Here is a 14,151-nt window from a genome sequence, read left to right as displayed (position 1 = left end):
TCCTCCTGACAACTGCCCCCACCTCCAAAATGATGGGGGTTCATCAAGAAACCAACATGTTCCTTCTTCCCTTTCACTCAAAGGCTCTCCCTAAATGATTTCACCTTCGTCCTTCTATATATGGGTAACTCGTAAATCTGTATCTCCACCCATTAACCTTTACATGAACATCAGATCCATAAATATAACTTTCTCCTAGCAGTTTCTCCATAGGTGTATGCAAGCACTTCACGCTCAACATGAGTAACATCAAATTCATCACCTCCTAAGTTCTCTCCCAAACCTGCTCTTTTTTTTCCACTATTCCCTCTCAAGTCCATTTATTTACATAACATATACATCTCTACATGTATGTATATATATATATGCGCATACATATGTGTGTGTACATATGTGTGTGTGTGTGTATATATATATATATATATATATATATATATATATATATATACACTCACACAGACATGTGTGCATGTGTGTGTAAATACATATGTAACTACATCTGAGACCCTGTTATGCACCATCGTTTGCTGGTACATCTGCCTGCTCTTTGTCCTGTCAGGGTTTTTAACCCAGAGCACTCACCATCTCCAAGGCTGATTCTTTACTCTGTTCACACTTCTGAACTCTCTTCTTTCTGCTTCATCTTTAATTAGGTAAGCATTGTATGAGTATACATAATGTGCGTGTGTGTGTGTGTGTGTGTGTGTAATTTCTAATAAAATAACTTCTTAAGTTTTCTAGTAAAAAATTTATTTTCTAACAAAATGCTGAAATTTTAAATTCGGGTAACTTACACTCTTTACCCAGGCTCTGGGTACATTTGTTGATTTAATTCTTGAGAATGATCCACACAAACGTATTGGTAAATTAACACTTAACACTTGTTCTAAAAAGACAAAAATCTTTTGATTGTTAAGTTACAAACTGACCTTACGTTGGTTTCAAAATGGATTATTCTCTTCAATGTTATGGAGGCACTAGAAGGCTATTTAAGCACTGAAAATAGTGCCTGGTACACAGCATGATCTATATATTTTCATCACTGTATTACTGTTATTATCAGAATATTATTCACTTAGAAAAACCAGGAAAACCAAGTAAAACCAGAATATAAGTACATGATAAATATGGTTGTTTTAAGAGTGCATTTTGTATGGCAGGTATTCAGTGATTTAAGGAAAATAACTTGGGTATATATTTGTATGTGCATTTCTCCTATGCCCATTTTGGCATGTTCCTTGTTCTACACTTTCATAAATGTGCTTTCAACATGACTTGTTAATAACACATGTAGATAAAAACTTTAAAATTATCATCAAACACATGATTAAGCAGCTTTAACCATTAATTTGGAATTCCATTAGTTTTCAACAATTTTGTGAACTCAAGAGTGTATCTGAGTTCAACTCCTGATTCCTGTAATCCAGGGAAAAAGTCAAGAAACTACAAAGTAACAAAACACTTAGTCTCCTGGCTTCCCTATCTTGCATCCACGATGGAGTACAGTGCATCAACAATAGTCACTAAGGAAATATTCATCAACTGATTAATTCTAATCCATGTTTGCTATATTTTATTAAAACCTATGTACTACTGGTCAAATCCCTCTTAGAGAGAAAATGGTAAGAAAATACCTCAGCCATAATAATCTGAAAAAAAAAAAAAAAAAATATATATATATATATATACACACAAATATATAGAGAGAGTTGAAAATAAAAATACATATATATAAATATATAAATATATAGAGAGAGTTGACCATTTTTTCCTGCCATTGAGGTAGCAGGCAGCAGACATTCCATAAATATTAATAGATGACTATAAAAACTATACTTGTGTCAGTACTTTAAAAATATAATACTATGTATGCATAATACTACCTCATTAGTATTTCTGAATGTGTAATTAACAGTACTCAGACAGAGTGAAACCATCATCTGGAAGCAAAAATTAGAATTTAAAGTATCATGAACCATTATAATCCCAGAAATAAATAAGTGAAAACACAAAATCCTAATTATGCCTGTAAATTAAAAAAACACACTCTAACATAAACATCTCATCAACATGTTGCATGCTGTCGAGAGGTGCCGATATCCTCCCAAGGAGTGGAACAAAAGACAGGTTCAGATAACTGTTGAAAGTCATTATTCTCGTCACCAGCAAGGAAAATAACCAGAGGGAAGTCTGATTCCGCTATATTTTTATATTACATACTTTTTTTCAGAATTGATCTTGTACTCTTGTAGAGCTAAACATTCCAAATCAGTAAGTAAGGGATTTTAAAATAAACGACAAAAGATAAAAAAAAAATAATAATTTGTCCAAGAGACTTTACCTTCCTAATTGTGATGTGACCCCAGCTACTCCTTCCAAGGCTGGTTTTCTGGATCATCCTCTTCTTCCTGACCTCTAAAGACCGGAAACCCTGGGGCCACATCTTTAAGTCTCTTTTCTGTCTATACTCTTTCTCTAAGTGAATCCGTCCAGTTCCTCGGCTAAATAACATCAGTATGTCGATGATTGTCAAATGTGTATCTCCAGCTACAACCCCTCCACTTAATTCCAGACTTGTATATCCAAATGTTCACTTAGCAGCCCCACTTTGCAATCAAATAGACATCTCAAAGATATCATTTCCAAACCCAAATTCCTGATCTACTACTACTATTACTAATTTACTAGTGTCTGACCTCTACTCTCCTGAATTTTTGTTATCTGAAAAAAAAACCACAAAGAAAAACCACACCATCATTCATGTGATTGCCCAGGCCCAAAATGTTGGACTATTACACTCATTGAATCCATCAACAGATCCTCTCATCTGTAGGAGCATCCTAACTGGACACTCATTTTCACTCCTGTTCCCCAATAGCCTATTCATCTGGAGTCAGAGTAGTCTTTTAAAAAACTAAATCAGATCATTCCACTTCCCAGCTCACAAACTGGGCAACTTCCCATCATGCTTAGAATAAAGTTCAAATCTGTACATATCAACACCTGCGGTATAACATAAGATCCTATATGATCCGGCCCAGGGATATCTCTGAAATCATTTCTTCCTGCTCTCACGCTCAATCAAATCTACCCACCGATAGCAGCTTCCTTCAAGACACTGAACATGCCAAGTACAATGCATTCTTAGGGTCCTCAAAATATTCTTGACCTGCCGCCTGGAACACCATTCAGACTGCTGCAGGGTTTGCTTCTTCACTTTCTACAGATCTCTGACCAAAATTCCTTTCCGTAATCACCCTATCTAAAACAGAATACTGCTCCATTAGGATCTCTCTCTTTACCTTAGTTTTCTTCAAGCATTTAAAACTGATGGACACAATACTGTGTAACTTTTTTTTCCGTTTATATTCTGTTTCCCTCATTAGTGTACATGCTTCATGAGAGCAGGGACCATGTCTACTTTATTCATCACTGTATTCCCAAAAGCTATAACAGTACCTGATGCACAACAGATGCTTCATATTTATTGAAAAAGTGAATGAATTCAAGAAATCAAATTTTAGCTGTGCATGACTCACATGCAAAAATAATTCAGGATATTACTTATATTCCTCATACACCTACACTGAAAATATATTTACAACTACCAAATACTTAAATGTGAATGTCCCAAATGGATCTAGATCTATATAAAATTATAATAATTGCTCACATTAAGTTTTGTCATAACAAATATAAAAAATATGCAAGCTTCACCGGTGTATTCTTAATACTGAAGAGTGTACACACACACACACACACACACACACACACACACACACACACACACTCTCTCTTTCTTCAGAAAATTTCCAACAGGCTATAAAATAATGGGTTCACTGCCAAGAAGATAACCAAAATAACCCACTCCCCAGAGTGATTGCAATAAAGAGTCAAAGGCAAAAATGTGCTCACCTCCCTTTTTCTACCAAAAGTAAGACATCCATTTTTTCCCCATTTTGAACCACTGTGCTGGTAGCTAAAGGGAGAAGAGAAAAGCATTAGTATATTTCTTAAGACTTTTTACTAAATACCCACTACACACCCATAAAGACACAATTATTAATGCTCCTTAGTCATACGTTTGGGAGTGAGCCATCATCATTTTGTGTAAAAGCTACTATTACCATATGCAATAAAGACTGTGTCAAAAATGTCAGATGAGAGCGGAAAAGAAATCTTACTTAGCTCTTGCAGTCTTCTTAAGTAAATTCTATCTTCCTGAACTTCTTGCATTTGAAGGCAAAAATGCAAACTAGATTTGTCCATAGCAAACCAGCCTTGTCTCCACTGATCCAGGGCATGGCAGTCTTTGTAGTAGAGTTGACCAATCAAATCATAGTCAGCTTCTGTTAAGCTTTCAGCAACAAAGGGAACAAAATGCTGTTAAAACAAATACAGAAAAGTAATAAAGACAGTGAAAATAGGAAATCCCTTCTTTATCTACAGATATGAAGGAAGATTAAAAAAATATATATATCTTGGTTTTCTATTTTAAAGATTTAGAAGTAACCCAAATTTCAAAATAATTATTTAAGCTTGTTATCAGTTTTGAAACTGAACGGCTAATAATGCATTTTCAAATGGCAGCATCTTAAACCATTTTTGTTGCTATATATAGAATTGAAATAGGAAGACAGTCTCTTTTTTGATGTATGGCATTTTTCAAAATATCAACCTTAAATGTTTGTCTCCGTTTGTATCTTTTACTGAATCTGTCCCTTCCCCTTTTCTGTATACCATGAATAAGACATCTACCTATAAAAAGACATACACAGAAATGACTTTACAGTATTGAAAAAAATCTTAGTCATCAAAACTCGGCCTTAATTTGAAGAATGATTTCTCCAAGGTCCTACATTAATTTCTTCTCTGCTTAAAGTTTTAGGCTGGTAACCTCTTTTGGTTACAACCTTTGAAAACCAAACGAAGTATGAACATTCTTCCCAGAGTCTTGCATAAAATTTCCATGGACCTCTAACACTCAACCATAGACCCCAAGTTGAGAAACTTCTCTGGATTTAGGATAATAATACGATATTTAAATACCTTAGCTATTGCTTCTGTCCATTTTCTTTGGCCTTGAGATGTTTCAGCTCCAAATAAAAACGCACGTTCCGATGGCAAATAGATCTCAAAGGTAAAGATGGGCCTACCACACACACAGATAAAAAGATACCACTAGTTATGTTTGGCTCTCATGAAAGCAAATCACAGGAAGGTCAAGTACTTAAATTCATTCTGAAAACTGGATAATGTTGTGAAATCAACCTATCATATTTATCTGTTGATGGTTTATATTTTATTCAAATGAGTTAAATGGACACACTGGATCATACAAAATGAATATTCTTCTGATTGTAATTACTTTACTGCGTGCTTTTGTTGCTGTCCTGGACCCTCCTCGGTTGGCTGATGTGGCAAAGGGCTTTCTTTGGTCTTGTCTTTCCTCTGAGACCACTCCTATTTTATGTACTCTGACCAACTGTTCATTTAATCTTATCAGATCAATCATAATATTCTCTCAACCCACTGTTGTTTTGTTTGTTTTTTTAATTATCTTTTCCTCTAGTTGAACTCTCAGGTAATTATGGTCTCTCTCCTCCAATCTCTTCCTTACTGTTCCATCCTGTTCAAAGTAAACATTGCCCAGAAAGTTCTCTAGCCCTATTCTTTTCTTACTTCACAAAGTTTCCTTCCATCATGTCATCTTATTCTGAAATGTCATCGCCTTACTGTAGATAAAATTAGAGTAATATCCCATGTCCTGAATTCTTCCCTTGGTTCCTCATCCACAGCTTCAACTATTTCCTGGAACATGCTAAATACGTATGCTGCTATTACCTAAGAAAACTCAAGATAGCCTATGTCAAAGTCATCTTCCTGTTTCCTCTTTTGTACCCCAAACCTGCTGTATCTCCTTCATGTTCCACGTTTGAGCTACACCATCACCTCATCAACAAGCTCAAAACCATGGCATTTAGTTTATTCTTCCCCTTAACATCAGCTATTCATATATTCAGTGGAACATTTAATCTTATCAGATCAATCATAATATTCTCTCAACCCATTGTGTGTTTTTTTTGGTTTTGTTTTTTTTGTTTTTTAATTATCTTTTCCTCTAGTTGAACTCTCAGGTAATTATGGTCTCTCTCCTCCAATCTCTTCCTTACTGTTCCATCCAGTTTTCTTCCCAAAATACAAATCTGTGCAACTCCTCAGTGCCTACATTACAGAGTTCAAACTCTGTAACATGCTAATTGAGGCAATTCAGAATCTGGCTGGAAAAATTAGGTTTTAGCTGCATCTCACTGGAAATGCTTCTTCTTACACATCTACTTGTACCAGTGACATTCTATCAAAAATGTTTTGTATTTCAATATGACTATATGCTGACAGAAACTAATATTAATTATTTTAAATTCTATTTTATTTACTAATTAAGCAATTTAATACATAGAATGCACTTATTTTAACATTGCATGGTAAGACACATTAAATTGATTATTCATTAGGATAAAAACTCTCTTAAAATGAAAAACAAACAATAATCAATTTTGTTGGCATAAAAAAATAAAATTAGATTTACTAGAAAACAACAGTCATCTCAACTAGTATATATTGATCTTTACGTAATAGTATGGTCCATGTAATTTTATGTAAATAATAAAGCTTCCCATATCGCTTTCCTTTCTTGTATTAAATTTTTATTAAACAGTATGCTCTTACACAAGTGATTTTGGCAGATTTTAATTTTTATAATTCTTCATTAAATACGTCACAAAATGTAGTAAACTTTCACACCAAAAATCTTCAATGGTCTGTTTCTAAAAGTCCTCACAGAAACTGGATTCAACTACTCTGTGAGTCAATATATAAAATAAATAATGCTTATTCTTTTAATTGCAATTTTTTTGAGACAATTAAAATGTCAAAGTAAATATTTAAGAAATTTTGCACTTCCATGTTATTAAATACACTTAGAATTTTGTTTATATTAATATGAATAAATCCTCACCGAATATTTTCCTTTGTCATATATTTAAACCATGATGTAGTAAATCAATGTATAAATTTTGCCATTAGTCCACTATTTTAAATAATAAGCCATAAAAATTATAGGACATGTTCAAAAATTAAACACTACCAATTTACTTAAGATTAGATGCAAACATGTTAACCTAAATTACCTAGTATATTTTAATTTTCCTACTTTTTTAATGAATTCCCTCATGAACTTTCAGAAGCTACAAAATGAGTAAGCATCAAGAAACTATTAAACCCTTTACAATACACAACTGAAGAACTGAAATTAAAAAACCCTTATTACCTGGTATGACACGCATCAGAAAATACCTTTCATCTCCTGACTGTTTAATGATAGACCTACCCGGTATTTAAATAGAAGTCCTCTTTGTGTACTGCCAGGCAGATAACTTCATTGATATTAATGGTGCCATTAGGTGTAGTAGACTTATCATTTTCATAGTAACTCAAGAAGCCTCCTTCCAAAACACACCACTTTTTATTTGTCTCTAAGAATTTAAAACAAAACAAATAAATTGAACTATATCATAACTCTAATTTAAAAAAAAAAATACATGGTTTGAATAATGACTGCATTCAAATCAATTTATTAATTTCCCATTTTATGTAAAAAGCATGCTATGGCTGCACAAGATATAAAGTTGTCACATTCTGCTCTCAAAAAATTTACTATCTAGTAGCAAGGGGTGTATAAGACAAAAATAACTATGACATTGATGACCAGTGAAGCTGGAAGATCCATGAAGGACTTCTACAAAACAACTCTGACACAGCTAAGATTGACGTCTGTACAGAGTTGGATAGGAAAAAGAGTAGGGTAAAAAGCAAGACCATGGGTGATCTTAGGTATTCAGAATAAGAGGGGGTCAGAACCTCTATGCCCTTAACGCTTTGGTTAGGGGACTTAAAATTTATCTTGTAAGGGATGCTTGCACAACAGCAATAAAGGCAAAGGCCAAATCCAGACCAACACTTGTTTTTGTATTTAAAGTTTTACTGAAATACAGCCACACCCATTCGTTTATGGATTGTCTGTGGCTGCTTTCTCACTACAAGGGCAGATCTGAGTTGCGGCGTAGACCATCTGGCCCACAAAGCTTAAAATATTTACTATCTGGCCCTTTTCAAAAAAGTGTGCTGAGCTTTGATTTTTTAGTTGATGGTGAACCATTAAAATGGTGCCAGTAGAAGATTATAATCAGATCTGAATTTTACACAATCCACTTAATGTGAAAAATGGATTTGAGAAGGTGAGGCAACCAGTTAGGATGCTGTAGACACACTCCACTGAGAGATGAAGATGGCCAAAAGCAAGAGGTAGCAGGGATAAGGGGAAGAAAGGAGAGAGAGAGAGAGAGAGAGAGAGAGAGAGAGAGAGAAGGAAGAGGGAGAAATGCGTGCATGCATTGTGTTCTAAGGAGATAAACACATATCCATTGGATGCAAAGAGTAACTAACGAGGAACTAATTAATGGTTGCACTATGTTTAGCTTTGATTACAAAGCAGGCAGTGATGCCCACTTTTACTTAAAAGAAAATAAGGTTGAAATAATTTTAGTGTGTGTGAGTTTCCTTTTAGATACACTGAATGAGAGATAGCTTGGAAATCCAAGTAGAAATATGTCTCAGGCAGATCACACTCTAGGTTTGCACCTCGGAGCAAGGAAAGGCCTTAATAAGTAGCAAGTCTTTAGAATGTAGGTAGTAGTTGCACATATAAAGTAACCAAGGATAAAATCTTAGGAAACTTAAAATTGCAAGGAGTTGTCAACTATACTTTAATAACAAATATATATAAACATAAAACATTGTAATGGATATAGAAGGTTTCATGAAAGCACTGGAGCAAATGAGAAGAGAGTACATAAAAAAGAAAAGGGTAGATAGAGTATTTCAAAAAAGGAATGGTTACTGATTTAAATAGAGCAAAGAGATCTAATAAAAATGAGCTGAAAAAAATGTCAGTAGATCTTCACAATAAGGAGGTGATTGCATACTTCACTGAGAGTGCTGAGAAAGAAGCCAGCTTGCAGCATATTGAAGGCTAAGTGGGAAGAAGTGGATCCAATCAGGATAGATCAATAACCTGTGTCATACAGGAAAAGATATCATACACTAAAATGAAAGCATGAGCTATGGTAAGGCGAACGGCAGGTAGTCAAAAAACGTTTACGGAAATGAACTGAGGATGAACATGTTCTCTCTCAGAAACAGAACGGAATAAAGATAAGAATTGGAAAGATACACTTAGATCTTGGGTTAAGAGGATTATTAAACTGTAATGGCATCCCGCTCTGTTAACCCAATTAGACCAAGCCTGGGCTTAGTTACCACCTCTCATTGGAATCTTCTCCAACCCTCTATCCTTCTAGCCAGGCCGAGAAGTATCTTCCTGTGGCATCCTTATCACTATGAGGACCTGAGAAGGTGGAACTGGAAGCCAAAGACCGTGGGTTCTAATAATGCCTCCATCACTAAGTGGGTACCCTTGAAAATGAGCTTCCCCATTCTGTGACTCAGTATCTTCATCCATAAAGTGGGGATAAGAAAAACAACTAACTCATAGGATTACAGTGGTGATCAAATGATGCAATCAATACATGTGAAGCACAGACAAAAGTGATTTTATACATGGTTGTTTAGATACATACTATTTTTATACACTCTAATAATTTTATGTAATATAACAAGTTAAAATACTACTTTTTAAATATAACCACAATATTTGAGCAATATAACAATTTAGATTTATTTATTTACCCAGCAATGCTGTAAGCTACTGGAGAACAAGGACTGTATTTTCTGTTCTTAAGAATCACCACATGGCTTAGCATAAGGAAAGTTTGTTGAAATTTTTATTTTCATAATTTAGGAAGTAAAGTTATTAGTTATGGAGATGGCTCAGATGAGATTGCCAACTTGAAGAGAATTGCAAAGATAAGAAATGGGGTACAGAATGAATAAGAGAATCACAAATGGAATTACTTTTAAGAATAGGAGGAGGTTCCCTGTATGCAGCTCCATCCCCTCCCAAAATCCCCCCAAAATGACACTGAAGTAATAGAGGTATAATTTCAAAAGGACAAGACAACTGAAGAGACCTACAGGGCATAGGAAATGACTGATCTATCTGAGAGAAAAAGCTGGTATCTTCAGACATGAAAATTAAGTCAACAAGAAGTAAGCAATGTTCTCCAAAGTTCCAGAAAGTCTTGAAGAGGCTCTTTCAGGAAGCGTGCAGCAAGAAGTTATTAACTGCTACAATTTAATTGACTACTTAAACGTGGAAGTCAGGAACTATTTCTTAAAGGCCATCTATGCTTCCTTTCTTTCAATTTTGAAAATAAAATTTGGGGCAGTTTCTAACAAGATGCAATGCTTATTTGCTAAAGTGGAGTCTAAAGGAAGATAGTGGGGCTAGGAAGAAGGCATCATTTCAGACATGGGTCTGCTCAGGCTTGTTTTAACTCCTACTGAATTCTGAAAATGATGCGCAAATATAAAGTGTGTATTTACCACTTAAATCTCCTAGTGGCTTTTACTTTATTATATATTCTGAAAGCACTCCTTGCATTTATTTAGCTTACTTCCTGACTAAACCAGAGGCACTGAAAATACAAATGCAAAAGAGTTCAAACAAAAGAGACAAATGCCAACCAGACACAATGATTTTCTATTATCTGCCTCTGTATTGCCAAATTTTGTTATTGATCTTTAGCACTCATTTTGCATTCCCACTTTAAAAACTTAAACTAATGAGCCTTGCTGATTAAGCAACAAAAAATAAACCATTCCCTATATTTCCTATTGAAACACACTAACATGTGAAAATTTAATTGTGAAAGATTTATTTTTCATAGGATTTAATGATGCAAATCAAAGTAAGTTTTGCCAAGTCACTCTAAGTGACAGAAAATATTAAACTCAAATGTTTGACGAAAGTAAGGCTAGGAAGGAAAAGTTATTTGAAATTTTCAGTTTCCCTTGATAAAAGGAACTATTTTTTTAAAGTATCACCTCACCATCCTGTTTTGGACTCTAGAAATTGTACAAAATCTCAAATTATTAAGTTACTGCCAAAAATTAAGTAAGGAACCCTCAATGTTGCATTTAAAATACGCGTTAGACCGATAGCCAACAGGCTAATAAGCAAGGTCTATGGATACAGACATAATGAATAAAGTCTGCAGATCACATAATTTCCTAATTTTGATAACTATACTATGGTTCCTTCAGGGAATGCCCTTATTTTTAAGAAATGCAGACGGAGGTACTCAAGGGTAAAGGATCATCGAGTCTGCAACTTACTCAAGTAATTCTGAAAGTATGTATGTACACGTACGTGTGTGTGTGTGTGTATATATATATATATATATATATATATATATATATATATATATAGACACACATCCACACAGAGGGTGCCGAAAAAATGTATACACATTTTAACATGTTACGTACGGATCACGAGAATCTTCATGAGGGATTTAAACCCCACTGCACGCGTGTTAAGAAAGGAAAAACACTTAAAATTATGCTGATGGTAACCACTTTGAGCACCTCTTGTCAAACGTGAGTCAAACGTGACTTGTATTTGTCTTTTGTTATTGGTATATTTTGAGTATTACAATTTTAATAAGTTTTATCCTTTCTTAAAATGCATATACATTTTTTTGGCACCCTCTGTATACATATGATAAAGTAAATGACAAATGGTGATATTTGGGATGTCTGGGTGAAAGGTGTATGGGAATTCTTTGTACTATACTTGCAACTTTTCTTTAAGTCTGAAATTATGTTAAAATAATTAAACATAACTATGTGTTTAATTAATGCTTAATACATAATAATTAAAATAATTATGTGAAATTAATTAAAACTGTATTAAGTTACTCTATTTTTTTTAAATGTGTGTAACATTTATTACACTGAAAAAATCTGACCAGTAATCATGCCTTTTGGCTTAATTGTATTAAGAACATTTATTTGCATACGACCGTTTCCTAAATAGGTGAATTATATATACATTTTAAACATGTCAAGTATTTATGATTCAGAAGTAGTCTGGAACATTTTTAATCAGTAAAAATATATGAAACAGTTACAAGTGGAAATAACACTGACAAAGTGCCCTGTGTTTTTATCCCAGAGACACATCACATCAGAGAAATTTCAGGTTAAGAAAACTTTGAAAAACGTTGTGTTGTATATTAAGAATGTGTTTTGGGGATTGGAGAGAATAACAGCGTTCCCTTTGGCTTAAAATGGTCAAGAATTAGAAGCCACTGAACTCAGAATTAGAACGCAGCAGCCCCCGGGGGAGTCAGCATTCTGAGGGGGGAATCCAGGACAGGAGCACATTGTTTCTTCACTTTAACCCCTTCACAAGGCTCAACTCCAGCTCCCCCTTTAAAAGAGCTGCTGAGGTCACTTCTATTTCAGAAGAGTAATCATTTGATAGAATTCACTTTTTCATCTTATTAACTGCAATGAATGATAATTTGTGAAATGCTTTTCCATTTTAAAACGTAACAACACTCTGTATCCCAACCAATGCAGACACAAGATACTGTTGGGGGTCTGAGGGTAACATCTGCACCCCACCAGTCTGTGTGCCTTCTCTAAGCAGGAAGCATGCAGGGTATGGAGCAGCCTGGAGTTCAGCTGTCAGTAGCACCACGGAGTTGATAGCAGTCTCCTTTCCACCATTAATTATAATCATAGCTATACCCCTTTTCCTGGCATTGTAATCTCATTGGAGGCTTTGCATCAACACCTTTTCCTCTGAACACATTTGGGACACCGCATATTATCCTCCAGGTGCGAGGGTGGAAAGTTGCAGGCAGGCAGCAAGAAGAGTGTACACAGTCTCCCTTGTTTTTCAGGAACCCAGGCTTGCCCAGCGTAAGACTGTAGCTGGACCCAACCCTCTGGATCTGCTGGGAGACCTCGCCCGTGGACCACACACCACCTGACCCGAGGCCTCTTGTGATTCCACTGCCTCCATCTTCCCAGCTCCGGCTGCAGTTCTGGTCCAGGAGCAAACACATCATCCAGGACGGACATTGTCACCATGACATAGGCCATTTCCTCAAGGAGAGCAGGCGCCCCTTCCTCAGGAGGAGCAGTCACTTTAGAAGGATCAGAACTTTCCAGATTCATTCCCCCTTTCCCATCTTAAATTCCCCTTGTGATTTTGTCAGGATCTTGGCCTCCATTGCTGTGACACAAACATCCTTTTGATTAGGGTGAGCAGAATCGCAGAGTCTCTTACGTGCTTCTGATTTCAAGCCTTTGGTGGCCAGCTTTCATTGCTGGGCACCAGGCCCTCACGATGTCTTGGAGAAGCAAGTTGACTGGTGGCAGTTTAGAGGGTAATGGAGGAATTGGTACCCTCTTCTGAAGTCTTACTCTTTCATTGCCTTGTGCCATCTTTTGTGGACACACATCTTTTTCGATTGGTTCCCTTCCCTGAGCTTCTTGTGTACTTGGTTCACCAGCAGCCCGCTGTTCCTCTTCAGCTTGTGCTGAGACAGGCTGGAGTTTGCAAGTCATATTTTCCTCCCCTGACTTCTGTGTGCAGTTCCAGTTCTTGCCTTTTTGCATTCTCCAAACTCAGAAAAGAAGACTAGGATGATAAAAAGAAAATCTTCTTACTTGTGAAAATTTAAGTTACTCTTTAAATTTCCCTTTATCATAGGAGGGTCTGGGGTGAGAATTAGAAGAAAGAAAACACGACGATGTGTTTAGCTTCAAAAATCATCGTGAGGAGAAACACTCAAAAGGTAGAAACCCTGAGAACTGTAGGATCCCTGTATTGAGAAACCGATTGTCAAATAAAAAAGCTGAATCATAACTGGCAGAAGAAAACAGCGCAAAAAAATTCTTAATGGGTACTGAGAAAGAAAGCTGACAGAGACCTAATCAATTCCTACTGGAAGGATGACATATTGCTCCAGGGTCCTCAAATCCTGAATCACCGTGTATACTCTGCACAGCTGTATGAAAATCACAAAACCCATTATTTTTAACTGAGTATTTTTGCAGATTTCTAAAACACAAGAAAAAGCCCAAATCCTACTCAACTGGAGTTACGAAACATTT

General features: G+C 35.6%; 1 protein-coding gene and 1 pseudogene across 2 annotated transcripts in view; both read right to left on the bottom strand.

Moving 5' to 3' along the window:
- The window catches only part of ARAP2 (ArfGAP with RhoGAP domain, ankyrin repeat and PH domain 2), a 186,826-nt gene that overhangs the window by 85,339 nt on the left and 87,336 nt on the right, over positions 1–14,151 (bottom strand). For both annotated transcript variants that reach the window (XM_088792544.1, XM_088792541.1), the window contains exons 16-19: positions 7,391–7,535; positions 5,050–5,152; positions 4,185–4,383; positions 3,916–3,979 (exon numbers count right to left, since the gene is read on the bottom strand). In XM_088792544.1, coding sequence (XP_088648670.1) covers positions 3,916–3,979; positions 4,185–4,383; positions 5,050–5,152; positions 7,391–7,535 — 511 coding nt within the window. The remainder of the gene's footprint in view (positions 1–3,915; positions 3,980–4,184; positions 4,384–5,049; positions 5,153–7,390; positions 7,536–14,151) is intronic.
- Positions 12,004–13,653, bottom strand: LOC109452770 (developmental pluripotency-associated protein 4 pseudogene; annotated as a pseudogene).

The sequence above is a fragment of the Rhinolophus sinicus genome, chromosome 1, assembly GCF_057876585.1.
Source record: "Rhinolophus sinicus isolate RSI-liver-muscle chromosome 1, RSI-T2T, whole genome shotgun sequence".
NCBI classification, from domain to species: Eukaryota; Metazoa; Chordata; class Mammalia; order Chiroptera; family Rhinolophidae; genus Rhinolophus; species Rhinolophus sinicus.
The sequence above is the reverse complement of the archived record's forward strand: the minus strand, read 5'-3'. Positions and strand labels throughout refer to the sequence as shown.